The following is a 15,363-nucleotide window of genomic DNA, read 5'->3' as shown; positions in this document are numbered from 1 at the left end:
ATATGCGGGCCACAGAAAATGACTTGGCGGGCCGCATTTGGCCCCCGGGCCTTGAGTTTGAATATAAAAGTACAACATAAATAAACACAGACAGAACAATACAACACAATAGCGACAGTAATGACAATTATTATAAATTTTAAATTATAATTAGAAATATGTAACACAGATGTAACAGCCCGAAGCCAAGAACCAAAGAGAGAATTAACAGCTGCTGTGACAATATCAATATCAAGACCCTCAGTCTACAAGACTGCCCCATCAGGAGGTCACGGAAGGTTACGAAAAGTGCCTTTAAACTCAAGCAACTCAAATGTTATATATATATATATATATATAATATATATATATATAATTTTGAATTTTAATTGTATTTACATTAGTCTGCTTGGTATTTTATTTTGAAAAACCATCCAACTTCCACCCGCTCCTCTTTTCAGCTCGTGACTCAGTCACAGTATTTTTTTTTTTCATGCACTGCCCTCAAACTAACTTACGTTAAAAAAACAAACTTACAAAACTCGGCTTCTTTAGAAAGGGGAACGGCCTAACGCTGAGTCAGCAGAAGGTTCTAGAACGGCCGCTGAGATGAGAGTACAAAATATAAAATTATATCCAATTTGCATTGGAAATAGAATAATTACTTTACTGTGTAAAGGCCCGTGGCCTCCACGCACACACACACAGTTCTGGTTCTGGGGACATTTGTAAACATTTGTTTACCACTTCCTTAAATGACGCACAGACAGACTGTCATCACGTTGTGTCACAGTTTTTCTGTTTGACAAAAACGACAGCCTTGTTTCCAGAGGTGACGTTTGCTCTGCTGTGCAAATACTTTGTGGAATTCTTCGTGTTCACACGTCAGAGATTGATTGTGTTGCTCAAGCCCAGCAGCAGAGAGTTGCTGCTGCTGCTGCTGCTGTTGCTCCGTTGTCTGGGAGAAACCAGTCGGTTGCCACTGACCTATTTATTGTCTTTCGCTCACGTACGAGCACAGACGAGGGAAGGAATCTGGTCTCCTACGGTTTTTGACATCCGCACTTCTCATTCCATTTCTCTTTAGTTTTTCGGCTTTTAGTTTTTCTTACTTTTTTGCTTAGTTGTTGTTGTTTTTCTCCTTCTTTTTCAAAAACAATTTTGAGAGAATTTACTTTGTAGTTTTCCCAGAAATGCTCTGAGTCTCAAAGAGGAAAGTGGAGAATGACTCAGAGGTAGAAGAATATGAATGATGGCCTGAGGACAGAGAGGACAGAGAGGACAGAGAGGAGAAGTCCTCCCACAGTCAGCCTGGACCAATCAGGAGCCTTGTGCAGCCAAACACAGGAATGTTCTGTCAGCTGCTCATTAACCGTTGTTTCGGACGCTTTTATCTTCTTTTATCTCCTCGTCCTTCTCATTACACACCAGTGTGGTGTGTGTGTTTTTTTTTTCATTGTCGTCTCTGATGTAACTGAACGACAAAGGAGTGTTTTCTTTTCTTTATCCGACGCCACGCGTGTGTCCAATGAAGTCCCAGGAGGAAGCGCTGGCCTGTTTTTCCCATTCATCATCGGCTGCGTCACTGAAACATAATGCCTGATGCTAAAACCTTGGCTCATCTTCCACACTTTGGCAGAGAGACTGTGCCCTGCAGGTCTGTTGTAGGAAGGACTTTGTCACAGTGGCCCGTGCTTTGTTAGCATATCTAGCTCACCTGCAATTTTTTTTTTTTTTTTTTTTTTGCATGTTCGTTTCCAGCCATTCTACAGAAATCCCACGCAAAAAATTGCCAGAAAACGTCTAGTTTCAATTCACTTTTCACAGTGTGGATCAAGGGCCTGTTTAGTTGAACACAACACTAAACAAGCCTTTTTAGTTGAACACAACACTAATATACAGGCAGGAATTGAAAGAATTACACAAGATCTTCAACAGTTTTAAGTCTCGCTATTACACTAAGATCTTCAACAGTTTTAAGTCTCGCTCTCTCTCTCTTTCTCTCTTCCTTTAGTTTTCATAGCCATTTCTCTGTCCCACAAGGGAAGAGTGTTCAAATCAAGGGTGTCAAACATGTGGCCCGTGGGCCAAAAACTGGCACGCTAGGGGCTTCAACCCAGCCAGCTTGATGAATTTTGAAAGTAAAGTTAAAAAAAATGCACAAATGCTTCATGTTCGTGATGTTTCGTAAAATTATATGTCATTAAATATGAATACTTTGAATGGAAACAACGAGGAAAAATATGGACTTATTGTTATTTATTAGTAATTATGTTATGATCGGACTGGTCTGATTGGACTGAACCAAAATGAGTTTGACACCACTGATTTAAATATTGTGTCTGTTACTGTCGCATAGGCGAACAATGACAAAATATTTGCAGTAAATTGATAAAATTTTTCAGACAAATTGAGAGAAACTGTTGCCGTTTCCCACTGATGACCTCTCACTGAGGCGGAAACGCTGATCTGACCTGGAAACCGTGTCAGTGGTGATGATGAGGCAGTGACTCCGTTCCAACAGACTGTGGCTTTTTCTCTCCTCGTCTTTGTGGAATCCTGTGGTGACGAGCTGTAAATTCTCCTCTGCTGTCGAGGCTGAAACTGAGCAGACATTCTGCCAGGCTCGCTGTTTCCTCTGCGAGTGAGTGATGGAGGGAGGGGCAGGCGGTGATTTAGCAAAGGTCAGACGTCACGGACCATAAACACAGAACAGACAGAACATCTTGACTTTTCATTTTGTACTTTTTAAAAGCCAAGGTTTTGTTTTATCTCCTTTAACGTGTTTTGCTTTTAGTTCAAGTTTTTAAGTCAAGGCAAACGTAAACACGAGGTTGAATATTTCACAAATACTTATTTCGGGCTTGTTGTACTAGCATGCACTGGTTTACTACAGAGTACTACACACTACTACTACCGACTACGCATAAACTCCCACGCAGGTTTGATATGAAGGGAAGCCTCAGCTGAAAGTACTGATATACGTGGGTTGAAGACTTACATAATCCTTCACGTCCACAGTCTTATCTGTTTTATTCTCTTCCTCCCGTCTATAATTCCTCCTCTGAAAGCACTAAAGCCGCTAAGGACAAACCTTAATAGAAGTTAATAATGCTACACACGCTAACCTTCGACTCAAAAACGTGGACTCGTCAGGTCACAATTTGTTTGTGATCATTTGAATTTGACCAGTTTGACAATGATTACAATTTGTTTGTGAGAATTTGAATTTGACCAGTTTGACAATGATGGGTCAGTTTTTAAATGTATTCATGGAGACTGAGGGATTAAGAAACAAACACAACTTTGATTCACGCACTCCAGCCCAGTAGATGGCAGTACTGCACCAGAGGTTTCTACTGTGTTGCAGCCAGAAAGAAGACTTTCTGATGCACAGTTTTGCGCAGTTACTTTATAATAATAAATTAATGCAAATCACTGGGCTAACGTTAGCAACAAGAGTCCCCCTACAGGCAGACAGTATCAATGGAAACTAGAAAATAAGAAAATAAATATTTTTTTCCGCTTGATTTCACCCGTGCAGTTAGTCGGTTGTTGGGTTTTAGCCATCAACTAAAAATGTATTTACGTTGAAAAACTGCACATTGTGTCAAATAATTACAACGACTTTAATTAATGAGGTATTTGAGAAGTAGTAATCAGTCCGCGTCCTTTGTTACAAAAAAAGATTATTACAAAACAGATGTTACTTTTTGTGCAAAAAGTAAGAATTTTTTTTTCGAGAAATTGAGTTCTGTGCATTTACAAACTCAAACGCAGCACTACTAGTACTAGAACTAGTACTAGTAGTAACAGTACTTGAGTGGTAAACCTCCACTTCCTCAGTCAGTACTGCACCTCTGACAGAACACCTCTGATTTCTCTTCAATAGCTGCCTTTGTGCCTTCTCTGGTCACGCCTCATTCCCTTTCTGGGCTGCGTTACTGAAGGGAATGTGGGATGTGGAGGAAATGAACTTTTTTTTTATTTGAGCTAGTCACAGGTCAATAAAAAACCCTGTTTGAGTGACACATTTTTCCAAATGATTCGACTTTTTTTCTTTCCGCAAATAATAATAATATAACGAGCTGTTAAGGCTTTGAATCGGTAACAGCTCCATGGATTCTTCCGTTCAGCTAACACAGTCTGTGCACAGGCACACGAGGAGCAGATCGTGTAGGAGGTGTTGTTGTGTGGGACCAGATCTGACTACAGCCTCAAAACCATCTATGTCCACAGTGGAGGCTGACAAACCCAGAGACACAGCAGAGACACAGACGCTCGTGACCTTTAAACGTGACATTTTTACAGACCGTTACACTCCGTCTTAAACCGTTAACGCTTGGCTAATCCTGCAAATCCACAAATCGAGGTTCAAGGTTTTTTATGTCGCGCTCTGAGTTAGAAGTAGAGAAGTACAACTGAGACAAATAACACGCAGACAAGAAATGTATGTGTGTATGTATGTGCAAATATATGTATAGTATTTGTCTACTGTGTGTGTATATATATACAGTATGTATATATGTGCATATGTGTATGTATTTATAAATGTGTGTTAATATATATTTGCCATATATATGTTTATGTATATATGTCTATATATGCATACATATATGTATATGTTTTATATATGTCTGTATATGTATACATATATGTTTATGTATATGTTATATATGTACATGCGTGTCTGTATATGTATACATATATATGTTTATCTTATATATGTATATGTGTCTGTATATGTACACATATATGTTTATGTATATGTTATATATATGTGTCTGTATATCTATACATATATATGTTTATGTATGTTATATATGTATAAACGTGTCTGTATATGTATACATATATGTTTATGTATATGTTTTATATATATATGTGTCTGTATATGTATACATATATGTTTATGTATATGCTATATATGTATATATGTGTCTGTATATGTATACATATATATGTTTATGTATGTTATATATGTATATATATGTCTGTATATGGATACATATATGTATATATGTATATGCGTGGGCACGTGTTTGCACATGTGTGTGTACCCAGTCACTCATACCTGCGTCTGTGTCTACAGATGGTTTGTGGGACAGTGACAAACCCAAGGTGTTGAAGCTGGGAGTTCTCCCAGTCAAAGCCATGGTTGCCGTGGAGGAGCACCTGTGGGCTTCATCGGGGGGGCAGGTCTTCATCATCAGCTCTCCGACACACACTGTTGAGGTACGGCACTAAAAAAATTAACCAATTAGAATCTTCCTTCTGTTTGTCAGGTCTGTGGGTGAATTAACTAATGAGAATGTTCCTTCTGTTTGTCAGGTCTGTGGGTGATACTGTATAAATGTGGTTTCAGGCCAAGATGTCAGTGAAAAAAAAAAAAATCCTGTACGTTGTGGACTATTTACACTCAGTATTGTCAGTTAGGGAGTCGTACCGAAGAACAAATATGTCATCTCCCGTGAGTGAGGATGTTTCCCAGGGCGTGCGTTCTGGTCTAGTTAAGACAATAGAAGCGACTGCCCTGGTAACAGGACCAGGAATAGAGCTGTCCCTGTGACATGCCCCGGTTCATAATCTCATTAGCCTCATTAGGCTGGTCAGAGTGGAGCACCTGCTTTTCCTGCTCTTCTTTCCCTCAGTCATCCTTAAGGCTTTGGTCCATGAGTGAGGAGTGACGCATCAAATGTTGACACCAAAGTTCGCTCATGTTTAACAGAGAATCTAATCATTGTTTTAAAGGCAGCTCTGATGTATCGTAGAGCTGATACAGTGAGTGACTTTCCTGCTCCTGTGTGGTCTGTTTTTATCAGAGCATCCACACAGGGACACTTGTGAATGGACCTTCTCGTCTCAAAATAACTCCACCTACACACAGAGCGCAGCGTGGTGAGATTATCTAACCACTGGTGGAGGTGGTAAAAGTTGAAAAGCACAGTTTGTTACGTGTCATACTCAGGCTGAAAAAAAAAAATGTTGGAACATGTTTGATGTTTCTGTATCGGTCTATCAGCGATAGAAAATAAAAAAGAGAGAGAGGAAAGAGAAAAGTCAGAGCTCATGAAGAAGAAAGAGAGAAAAGAGAAAAGTCAGAGCTCATGAAGAAGATCTTTGTGTGTGTCTTTCTTCAATTCCTACCAGTAGGTGTTCAACTAAACACGCCCAAAAAGGTTTGGAAACTCAGACATACCGTAGCGATACGTAAGACGATAAATACTGTCCTACTGTCGTCCACATCCAGAGGCAGCTGGAGGCCCACCAGGAGGAGGGCATGGTGGTGTCCCACATGGTGGTGGCCGGTGTGGGCATTTGGATCGCCTTCAGCTCTGGCTCCACTCTCCGTCTTTTTCACACCGAGACCCTGGAACACCTGCAGGACATCAACATCGCTACGCCCGTTCACAACATACTTCCAGGTGAGAAGAGGTTCTTTGAAAAGTTTCACAAATTGTTGTCAGTCCTGGTCACCGTTTTTGAACGTCTCTTTGTTTTTTTTGTGTTCTGTTCTGTTCTGTCACTGTGTGTGTGTGTGTGTCTGAGAGAGCGCCACCTCTCAGGCACTTTCAAAAGGCAGCCAGTCTTAGTCCTCATAGATGTTTTCCTTCCTGGGTGTTCTTAGCTTTGTCTGTTTCAAACGTCACTGCTAACCAGGAATGGCTCGATACAACTTTTTCCGATACCGATACTGCAACATGGGTATCTTGATTGATACCGATAACTACCCGATACCTTCTTTTCTCCTTAGTATGCCGCGGGCTGCTGTTGCCGAGGCGATAATGTCCCTGTTTACAGTATGTCGTGCAAAGTTACGTTGATTATTTGAGCTGAGGTTTCAGCTCAAACGAGCTATAGTTGTTGTTTTTTGGTCAACATTCTGGAATTTTGACCATTGTAGGACTGATACTGATCGGTATCAGATATAACGTATCGGATCAAACCATCCCTAATGGATATGCTAACACGTACGGGCACGGGTACTGCTCTGTTTCCGGCATTAGGGTATTCATCCGAACATAAACGAAGGATCTGAGGCTCCATATACGAACTTAACGTTGAGCGCTAATTAGCCATCAGTATGACATCAGTATTCTCCCCTAACCCTACTGTTGTTTTTTTTTGGTCTTTGCTCAGTGTTGGGTTTTGAACCCCTGACAAAACAAATCAACTGTTATATTGTGGGAAAAGCTTTTTCTTTTGTTGTTGATTGACATGTGACCTGGTGTCACCACCAGGTAAAAACTGAGCTCCTTCCAAATGTACATAAACAGTCTGTCGTAAGTTGCCGTAGCACGTCCCATGAGCTCATGCTCCCAGAATGCTGTCCTGCGCGGTGCCTGTCAGTAACGCGCTGACATCACTGTGGACGCTCATCCAGACAGCTGCTGTGATGGCAGGTCTGCCGCGCTCCCATCCTCCTCTAAACAGTTGATGTCAAACCTGTAATTACGTCTCTATTCATAGGGCTGCACAAAAAAAAAAAAAAAACTGTCGAAAAGTTGAACAAAAACCAATAAAGAGTCGTGCGTTTGACGAACTCTCAACAAGAGTTATGACATTGCTTTGGGACAGAGCGCAGATTAGAGCCGTCTGCTGGAGTTCAGAGTGGAAAAAAGGAGTCGTCCGCCAAATGGAACGAGTGTTTGCGAGAGTAAATCTAAGAGTACTTTCATCACGAACAACTTCTTCAGTCGGTTAAAATGTTTGTTGGCTCAACGCTCTGTACGCACTTCCCTTCGACTGAACTGTCAAAATGTCAAAGGTAAAGAGGTCAAAGCCTAAACAACAAGAGAACAACGGTAGCTAAGAGTTAGTTCTTTTTAAGCAGACCTAGCGTAGCATTAGCCCTCAGTGTAGTAATTCTGACAATCCCGCAGGTTTTTTTTTCGGTTTTTTTTCTTTCCCCGTCTGAGAGGCAGTTTGCTTACATCATCGCACACCCTGTTCCACTCTGCAGCTGTAAACCTGTCATTAGCAGGTTGTAAATGCAGAGCGGTGTCAGAGGCGAGCGGCGCTCGTCGTAGCTCACGGGACGATTGGATCCCAGATGAGTTTCTGTCTGCCCAAAAATATATATTTATATTTGTTTTAACTGAGTCTGGGTGAGTTAACCCTAATGATGCTGCGTCAGTCCTCAGATGGAGCGCTTCATCGCATTCACGTCTGCTCCCGTTGTTGATCACATCCAGTTCAACGTAGAATTATCAGAGATCAAGGGCCTGACAACAGGAACAGGAAGTACAGAACGTCCTTTCATGTCGTCCTCATCGCCATCTCGATGAAAATGATTAATTTATTCATTAATATTTATTCTTCCATCATTCTGACGTATGGTCTTAAAGTAGTGGTTCTCAGATATTTTCTGTCATGCCCCCCCCCCCTTGGGGACAGACCTCCATAAATTAAAATACTATTGAGAACCTGATAACATGTATATTTTTATCTCTACAAACCACTGTATGAGGTGCTGCCACCTAGTGACTGGAGGTTTGTTATCATTCAAGTTTACAAAGGTTACGTTTGCTACATTTGCCGTTGTTGTGTTTTTTGGGGGAACTTTTCGCCCTTCATTATGGCTTCCAGGCATAAGTCAGTCACGTCCAAGGTCATGATGTTTCCACCGTGCTAGCGTAAGTGAGTGACGTAGGTGCTTATCTAGAGTACGTGAGTTTCCGACTTCTGTGTATCTGTGTTTCTCAGCTGTCAGGTCTGACCGCACTCAGAGATTATCTTTGAAACACCAGAAATGCTTCAGGAACTCGGTGCCAACCGTGGTTTACAGCAACAAAGAACCTTTCAGTTTGTTCAAAGCTGCAGGTTTTTCTAAAGCTTTTCTTCACCGACTTTACTTCAGACTGTAAAGAAAACAGAACTCTTCTCCCAGCGTGCAGCTTTTCAGATTTTCTGAGGAAAAAAAGAAGAAAAAAAAAAACGACTGCATTTTCTGAATTCACCTGATTTGCCAGGACAAACCTTTTTTTTTTTTTTTTTTTCCTGTTGCTCAGTTTTTGGGGTTAAGTGCGAGTCATTTTCTTCAGACAGATGTGAGGATAAACTCTGCCTGATTTGGGACCTCCTTGCTTATATAGGCTAATAGGATCCATGCAACCACAGAGGAAGCTGGTTCTGAGTCAGACATGAAAGTGTTGGTACCGTGGGCCTCCTCCGTCAGGAGCCCACTTCCTCCGATAACTCGACCGGGTCTCTGCGCTGTCAGTCAACGTGGAAATCAAAGTTACTGTTGTGATTGAGGTTCTTTGTATCGGATCGTGCTGCGTGCCACCCCCCGGTGTGTTATCATCTGAGCTGATGAATTACCACTAGGGGGGAAAATGACCAATGAATGTGCTGCGTCTGCACAAACTCTGCTGGACTTTTACATTCGCCGCCCAGTTCGGATCGCAGGGATTTCCCTGTCGTCAGAATGTGCGAGCGTGAGAGAGAGGAAACCAAGTCAGCAAAAGGAAACGGCAATTAAGTCAATTAATCATTCGTAAAGTCTGCGTTATTTTTTTTAGAGGAGTATCACAGTTACATTACTGACCCCCACTGCACTTGTGGTCGGTCTGGAGAATGCACGGCGTCGACCTGTGAGCTACACTATATCTCCTCATGAGGAAAGAACACGGGGCGTCGTCTTTGGTGTCGAATGGCTCGGTGTCGAACGCAGGAGGAGGTGAAGGTGGAGTTGTCCTTCTCGTGTTCGAGCATGTTGGAGCAATTTCTCTGAAGTCCTTTCCTTATCCTAGCAGCAGCAGCAGCAGCAGCAGCAGCAGCAGCAGTGTGGGTTAATGTCCTGTAATAGCCCTCATTATCACAGTAACTTTAAAGATGTTCGTGTTCCAGTCTACATCTGTGTACATTCCCCACTGATACAGACGTCCTGGGGGGGCGGGAGGAGGGGGGGTGTCCCGATCCTTTTTTGTACCAAGGACCAGTCGAATTTTCAAAATAAAACATCTTTTAGACTTTAGTCTGAATGACCTTTGACCTGTTGTTCTGAAACATTGACAGATTATCTTTGAATGAAACACGTAAACAGACAAGACTGGATTCTTTTGGAATTAAAATAAAACTGAAGTACATTTTTTTCACGGACCAGCACCGGTCCCTGGACCAGACACGGACCAACACCGGTCCCTGGACCAGAGTTTTGGAAGCCCTGCTTTCCTGCTCTGTGTGGTAAATTGGAGCGAGAACAAAACTAGGCTTTAAAAAAAAAATTCAACTCTGATGAAAGGCTGTTTGTGTGAGGAAGCCTGTGGTTCTGTCACTGCGATGACGTCACGGGCCGAGGGTCTTCGTCCGCCTCCTGACCTAAAAGTGCGGTGATGCGTGGTCTAATGGGACAAACACCAGGGCGTGTCTGTAGAAAACACCTCCAGCTCAGTCTTTGTCTGAGCTCCAGTCTTATTGAAAACTTCCTAGAATTGACACCGGGGGCGGTGTCCACAAGCTCTGGAGCTACTATTGAAAACGTTAAATATATTTACTCACGTTAACAGAACACGCTTTGTATTTACATTATATTTTGGGATACTTGGACCAAATGCATGAAGCTATATGACAATATATTTAAACATATAAATATATATATATACATATATATTTAAATGTATATAAATATATACATATATTTAAATATATTGTTGTACATATATATAAATGTATATATAAATATATATGAACATATATATTTATAGTTATATATGTATATATAAATATATCCATTTGGTCCAAGTATCCTAAAATATAATGTATATATGTATATTTTTGCTCGTGATCCACCAGCCATCTACTGGTGGATTGCGATCTACTTATTGAGCACCTCCGATATACACTACGTCCTTGACGATCTAAAAATAGACGATGTGTGGCTGTATTGTGGGCACAAATATATAACATGTTTTCGCAAAATACAATTGTGTTTTGATTTTTTTTCTTCAACTCTTCAGGTTTAGTGATAGTAATAATGGTTTGTATAAACCAGGAATTAAATTTTTATAATTTTTCCAGCAAATAAAATGACAATTTCATTGATTACAATCGGACCGTTTTCAAATTTCGAATTGAATCAAAGTCCTTTATTCATCCCACAATTGGGGTTTTCTAATAATATGAGTCTTTGCAACCCAAACAAGCTCACGTGCTGCCACACGAGGCGCCATTGAGCATAGGCTTCCTCTGGGGCTCAAACCCAGGACCTTCTGCATGTAAGGCAGATGTGTAAGGCCATAGTCATTACGAAAAAAAAAGATTCATTTCAGTTTACAGATTTGTGCTGTTGCTAAAAAATCACAAAAGTGGAATAACTGGTCCGTCACTGGTCCACACCAGGAAGACGGAAAAGTAGTCCTCATAGCAGGGTGACTCACGTGGCGCCCAGTGATTGGCTGATGTCGTGTATTTTTGTAATGTATAGGACTCACTCCTCCCCCCTGCTGGTGATTGTCAGGACGAGGTGCAGATCAAAGCGGAGCATCGGTACCGGTTCAGGGCCCGGAGTCGGGACATGTTGACGCTCGCATCGGGTTTATTTTACTTCACCCTCTGGGCGGGGAACTCCAAATATTATGAAAGGAGGAAGTTGAGCAAGGTTCCGACCAGCGGGCCGCGTTCTCCCGCTAACGCCGGAGCCTCATTGGAAGCACATGTGGGCAGGCGGCTGAGCCTCGTCCTCCACTCTACCTGCCCGTCTTTCTGGCAGGGTTCCTGGAATCGAACGACACGTGTGCGTGCCCCAAGCGAGGGGTCAGTCCTTGTCGGGAGGTGGGGAGGGGGCCGGGTGAGGGAGGGAGGGAGGGAAGGAGAGGGGGAGGGTGGGGGGTCAGACAAGAGAGACTGGGAGTCATCCCTGCCTTTCTGCCAAACCCACATTCCTGGTCCCAGGATCCTGATCCTGATCCTGATCCTGATCCTGGTCCAGATCCTGATACAATCATAAAAAAAAAGGATGATCGAAATGTCTGACTAGATACCGTTTTTGTAGCAAATGTTCTGACAGCGTAGGGGGGACAGAGCGGGGGAGGTGGTGGGGCTGTTTGATGAGTTCCATTGTCCACATCATCGGTCACCGACACCGACCGTGGGCCTTGAAGCTGCTGTTTCAGTCCAGACTGACACCAGAGTTATTCTGCTGTCCTTTTCTCCAGGCCAGGACAATAAAGGTCAGCTGTGATTGGCCTTTTGTTGCTGCCATCAGGAGTGAAGCCTTTTAGAATTCAGTTACACAACACTATTGTTTTGGGGGTTGTTTTTTTTTCCACTTGTTTGTTATTTGTTTGTTTGGCCTTAAGTGAAACAAAGAGGGTTTTTGTTTTTTTGTTTTTTTGTTTTGTTTTCAGCCACTTGAAAAGAGCAGCTTTTATCCACGTTGTCCTGGAGACAAATAGCAGTTGAACATCATCAGAAATGTCCCTGCTCTCCAGGAAGAAACACAGCAGCACCGCTTCACTCCCACACACACACACACAAACACACACACACACACACTGCTGTGCTCAAGCCTGAGGCGAAGCGGTCCACGGTCGGTGCGGGAGACACCGGTGTGAGGGACATCTGTTTTCTCCACCTGTAACGCTTCTGTTCTGATGTGCAGGAAACCAGAGGGTGTCGGTGAGCAGCCTGCTGGTCTGTCACGGTCTGCTCATGGTCGGGACCAACCTGGGGGTCACTGTGGCTCTTTCTGTCCCCAGACTGCAGGGTATCCCCAAGGTCACAGGTACTGTACCACTGGAATACTCCTAGTACTCCTAGTACTCCAATACAGGGGTGTGCGTATTATTTTTTTATTATTTTTTTTATTTTATAAAAACTGATCGATTTTTGTTAGGAACTCACATACTGTACGTAAGCAAAAGGAAAAAAAATTGAATGTCGCATCATAACAGATGGACGTAAATAAAGGCGTCATCTGCATAAAGCGCCACGTGACGACGTATTCATCCGCTCCGCTCACCGTTTAGTTCCCATGTAAAATTTGGGCCAAGATTAATAAATGTATGGGAGATGGAGACGTAGGTCAGAGACGTCGTAAACCGCACGTGTCAAACTAAGGTCCGGGGGCCAAATCTGGCCCACAATGTAATGATATGTGGCCCGCGAGATCATATTAAATGTGTACCAGAGTTGGTCCACCAGTATATACAGTAGCCCCTATATACTGGCAGGATTTGTAGTATTATTAGCAGCATTAGCATTAGCATTAGTATTAGCACTGTATGCGCTATAATATAGGTCATACATTTAGTTTTATTTGTTGTTGGCCTGCGGGAAAAAAGAGACCCTCAATGCGCTGCATCTCTTTTTTTTTTAACATTATTTTGGCAGTGGTTGAATTATATATTTAATAATACATTTTTAAATATTTCCACGATGGTTTACTTTCCCCAACAAGCCTATGGCGTTCTGATCCACCGTGTGTCCCCAGGTCGTGGTATGGTTTCCTTACACGCTCACAGCGGACCAGTCAAGTTCCTCACCGTTGCCGCTGCGGTCTGCAACCGTCTCGCCGGCTCCTCGTCATCCGCCCCTCCCTCCTCGCTCCAGCCTGCCGAGACCGATGACGGGGAGAACGCCCAGCCGCCCACCGATGCGGCCAAAACGTCGGGGGTGTGGTTGGGAGAGGCGGGCTGCACGACCATGGCTCTCCAGGACTCCCGGTCCTCGTCGTCCTGTGGTTCCCTGGCGCCGTCTCAGAGCTCCCTGGAGCACGGCCCGGAGGACGGCGCCCTCTACGACGTGCTCCACGACCCGGCCCACCAGCAGAGGGGGCGACGCTGCAGCAAAGTGGACGTCAGCTCGCTGCTGGTGGTGTCGGGCGGTCTGGGCCATCGCAGGGTCAACAAAAAGACCAAACAGTCTCGTCACGAGGACACCACGTCCACGATTATGATCTGGCAGATTCCCTTAGTCAGCATGTGACGCTAAATATGGTTTAAAAAACAAAAAACAAAACAAAAACAAACATCTCTTCAGTTGTGAGTAGAAAGTGAAACTGCGAACAGACGGAACTGTTTCAGGTTGAACAAAAACCGTGAGGCTGCGTATTTTATTTAACCAGGACTGAGTGAATAATATCACCAACCACAGAACCACTCCATCATGTTGCTTGACACGTACTTGCAGTAATCCTACAGACAGGACACTGTGTACTGTGGGTACTGCATTGCGCGTGTACTTACGCTCCATTACTCCTCAGTATTCCTGCCGAAGCTCATGACGGAGCAGCTCTGCAGTATTTAAATCTTTTCACCTTAAATTCGTGCTGTCGTCGGCAAAAGTGTTGACGGGGTTTTTGTAAGAGCGTGACCACTCAGGATCAGATAGGTCAGAGATTTCGAGCCAGAGAAAGTTTTTTTTTTTTTTTTTTTAATAACCGAGTTTGTTTTTGTCTTAAAGGGCCGGTGCATGTGTTTATTTACAAAAGGGATAAAAAGTAGAGTGACTGACTATCAGTGACTGAACGGCTGTAGGATCGGTTCCTGGCTGGCCAGGTTTCTATTCCTAAAGGGAAAAAAAAAAGAGCTGGTTATTATCAGCAGAGATTTATGCCGTACTGTACGTTCCCCCTGGAGACTATTTGTTATACACAAGAAGATATTTAAAAAAAAAATAGAAATACGATCAAAAGCTTTATACTACATTTCCACTATTTGTCTGTATGTGTACTAGGGTGTATTAACAAATACATAAACATTGTTTAATGAGAACACCTGTGTCTTTTTCATCAACTTCACGTTTGTACTTGATGACAAATATTTTAAGTTGTTGTCATCAAACAAATACTGTATAAGTATAGGTGTGTATGTGTATAGTAATATATATATATACACATACGTATATGTATATATATTTATACGTGTGTATGCATGTATAAATGTATGTATATTTATATATGTGCACATATATTTATATATATATTTGTGTGTATGTATGTATGCATATGTATATATGTGCACATATATTTATATATATATTTGTGTGTATGTATGTATGCATATGTATATATGTGCACATATATTTATATATATATTTGTGTGTATGTATGTATGCATATGTATATATGTGCACATATATTTATATATATATTTGTGTGTATGTATGTATGCATATGTATATATGTGCACATATATTTATATATATTTACGTATGTATGTATGTATGCATATATATATATATATTTGCACATATATATACTTGTGTGCATTTATATATATATTATTTATAAATACCATATATCTGTAGATAATCTGAGGAACTAATTTAAAAAAAGAAGTGCTCCTTTATTAGGAAATATATGGCTTGAGGTTTGACAGTGGTGCTGCGTTTGGGTATTTTTACAGCCGTTGTTTGTAACATTGGAATATAAGGCCGCGG

The 15,363-nt window shown here is 42.1% G+C and overlaps 1 protein-coding gene across 2 annotated transcripts in view; it reads left to right on the top strand.

Moving 5' to 3' along the window:
- The window catches only part of arhgef10 (Rho guanine nucleotide exchange factor (GEF) 10), a 54,161-nt gene extending 39,465 nt beyond the window's left edge, over positions 1 to 14,696 (top strand). For both annotated transcript variants that reach the window (XM_008318782.3, XM_008318710.3), the window contains 4 exons: positions 5,072 to 5,214; positions 6,230 to 6,404; positions 12,584 to 12,706; positions 13,415 to 14,696. In XM_008318782.3, coding sequence (XP_008317004.1) covers positions 5,072 to 5,214; positions 6,230 to 6,404; positions 12,584 to 12,706; positions 13,415 to 13,908 — 935 coding nt within the window. In that variant the 3' untranslated portion in view covers positions 13,909 to 14,696. The remainder of the gene's footprint in view (positions 1 to 5,071; positions 5,215 to 6,229; positions 6,405 to 12,583; positions 12,707 to 13,414) is intronic.
- The last annotated feature ends 667 nt before the right edge of the window (positions 14,697 to 15,363 follow it).

Source organism: Cynoglossus semilaevis, chromosome 1, assembly GCF_000523025.1.
Source record: "Cynoglossus semilaevis isolate Cse_v1.0 chromosome 1, Cse_v1.0, whole genome shotgun sequence".
Lineage (NCBI taxonomy): Eukaryota > Metazoa > Chordata > Actinopteri > Pleuronectiformes > Cynoglossidae > Cynoglossus > Cynoglossus semilaevis.
This window is presented reverse-complemented; position numbering and strand designations above follow the sequence as displayed.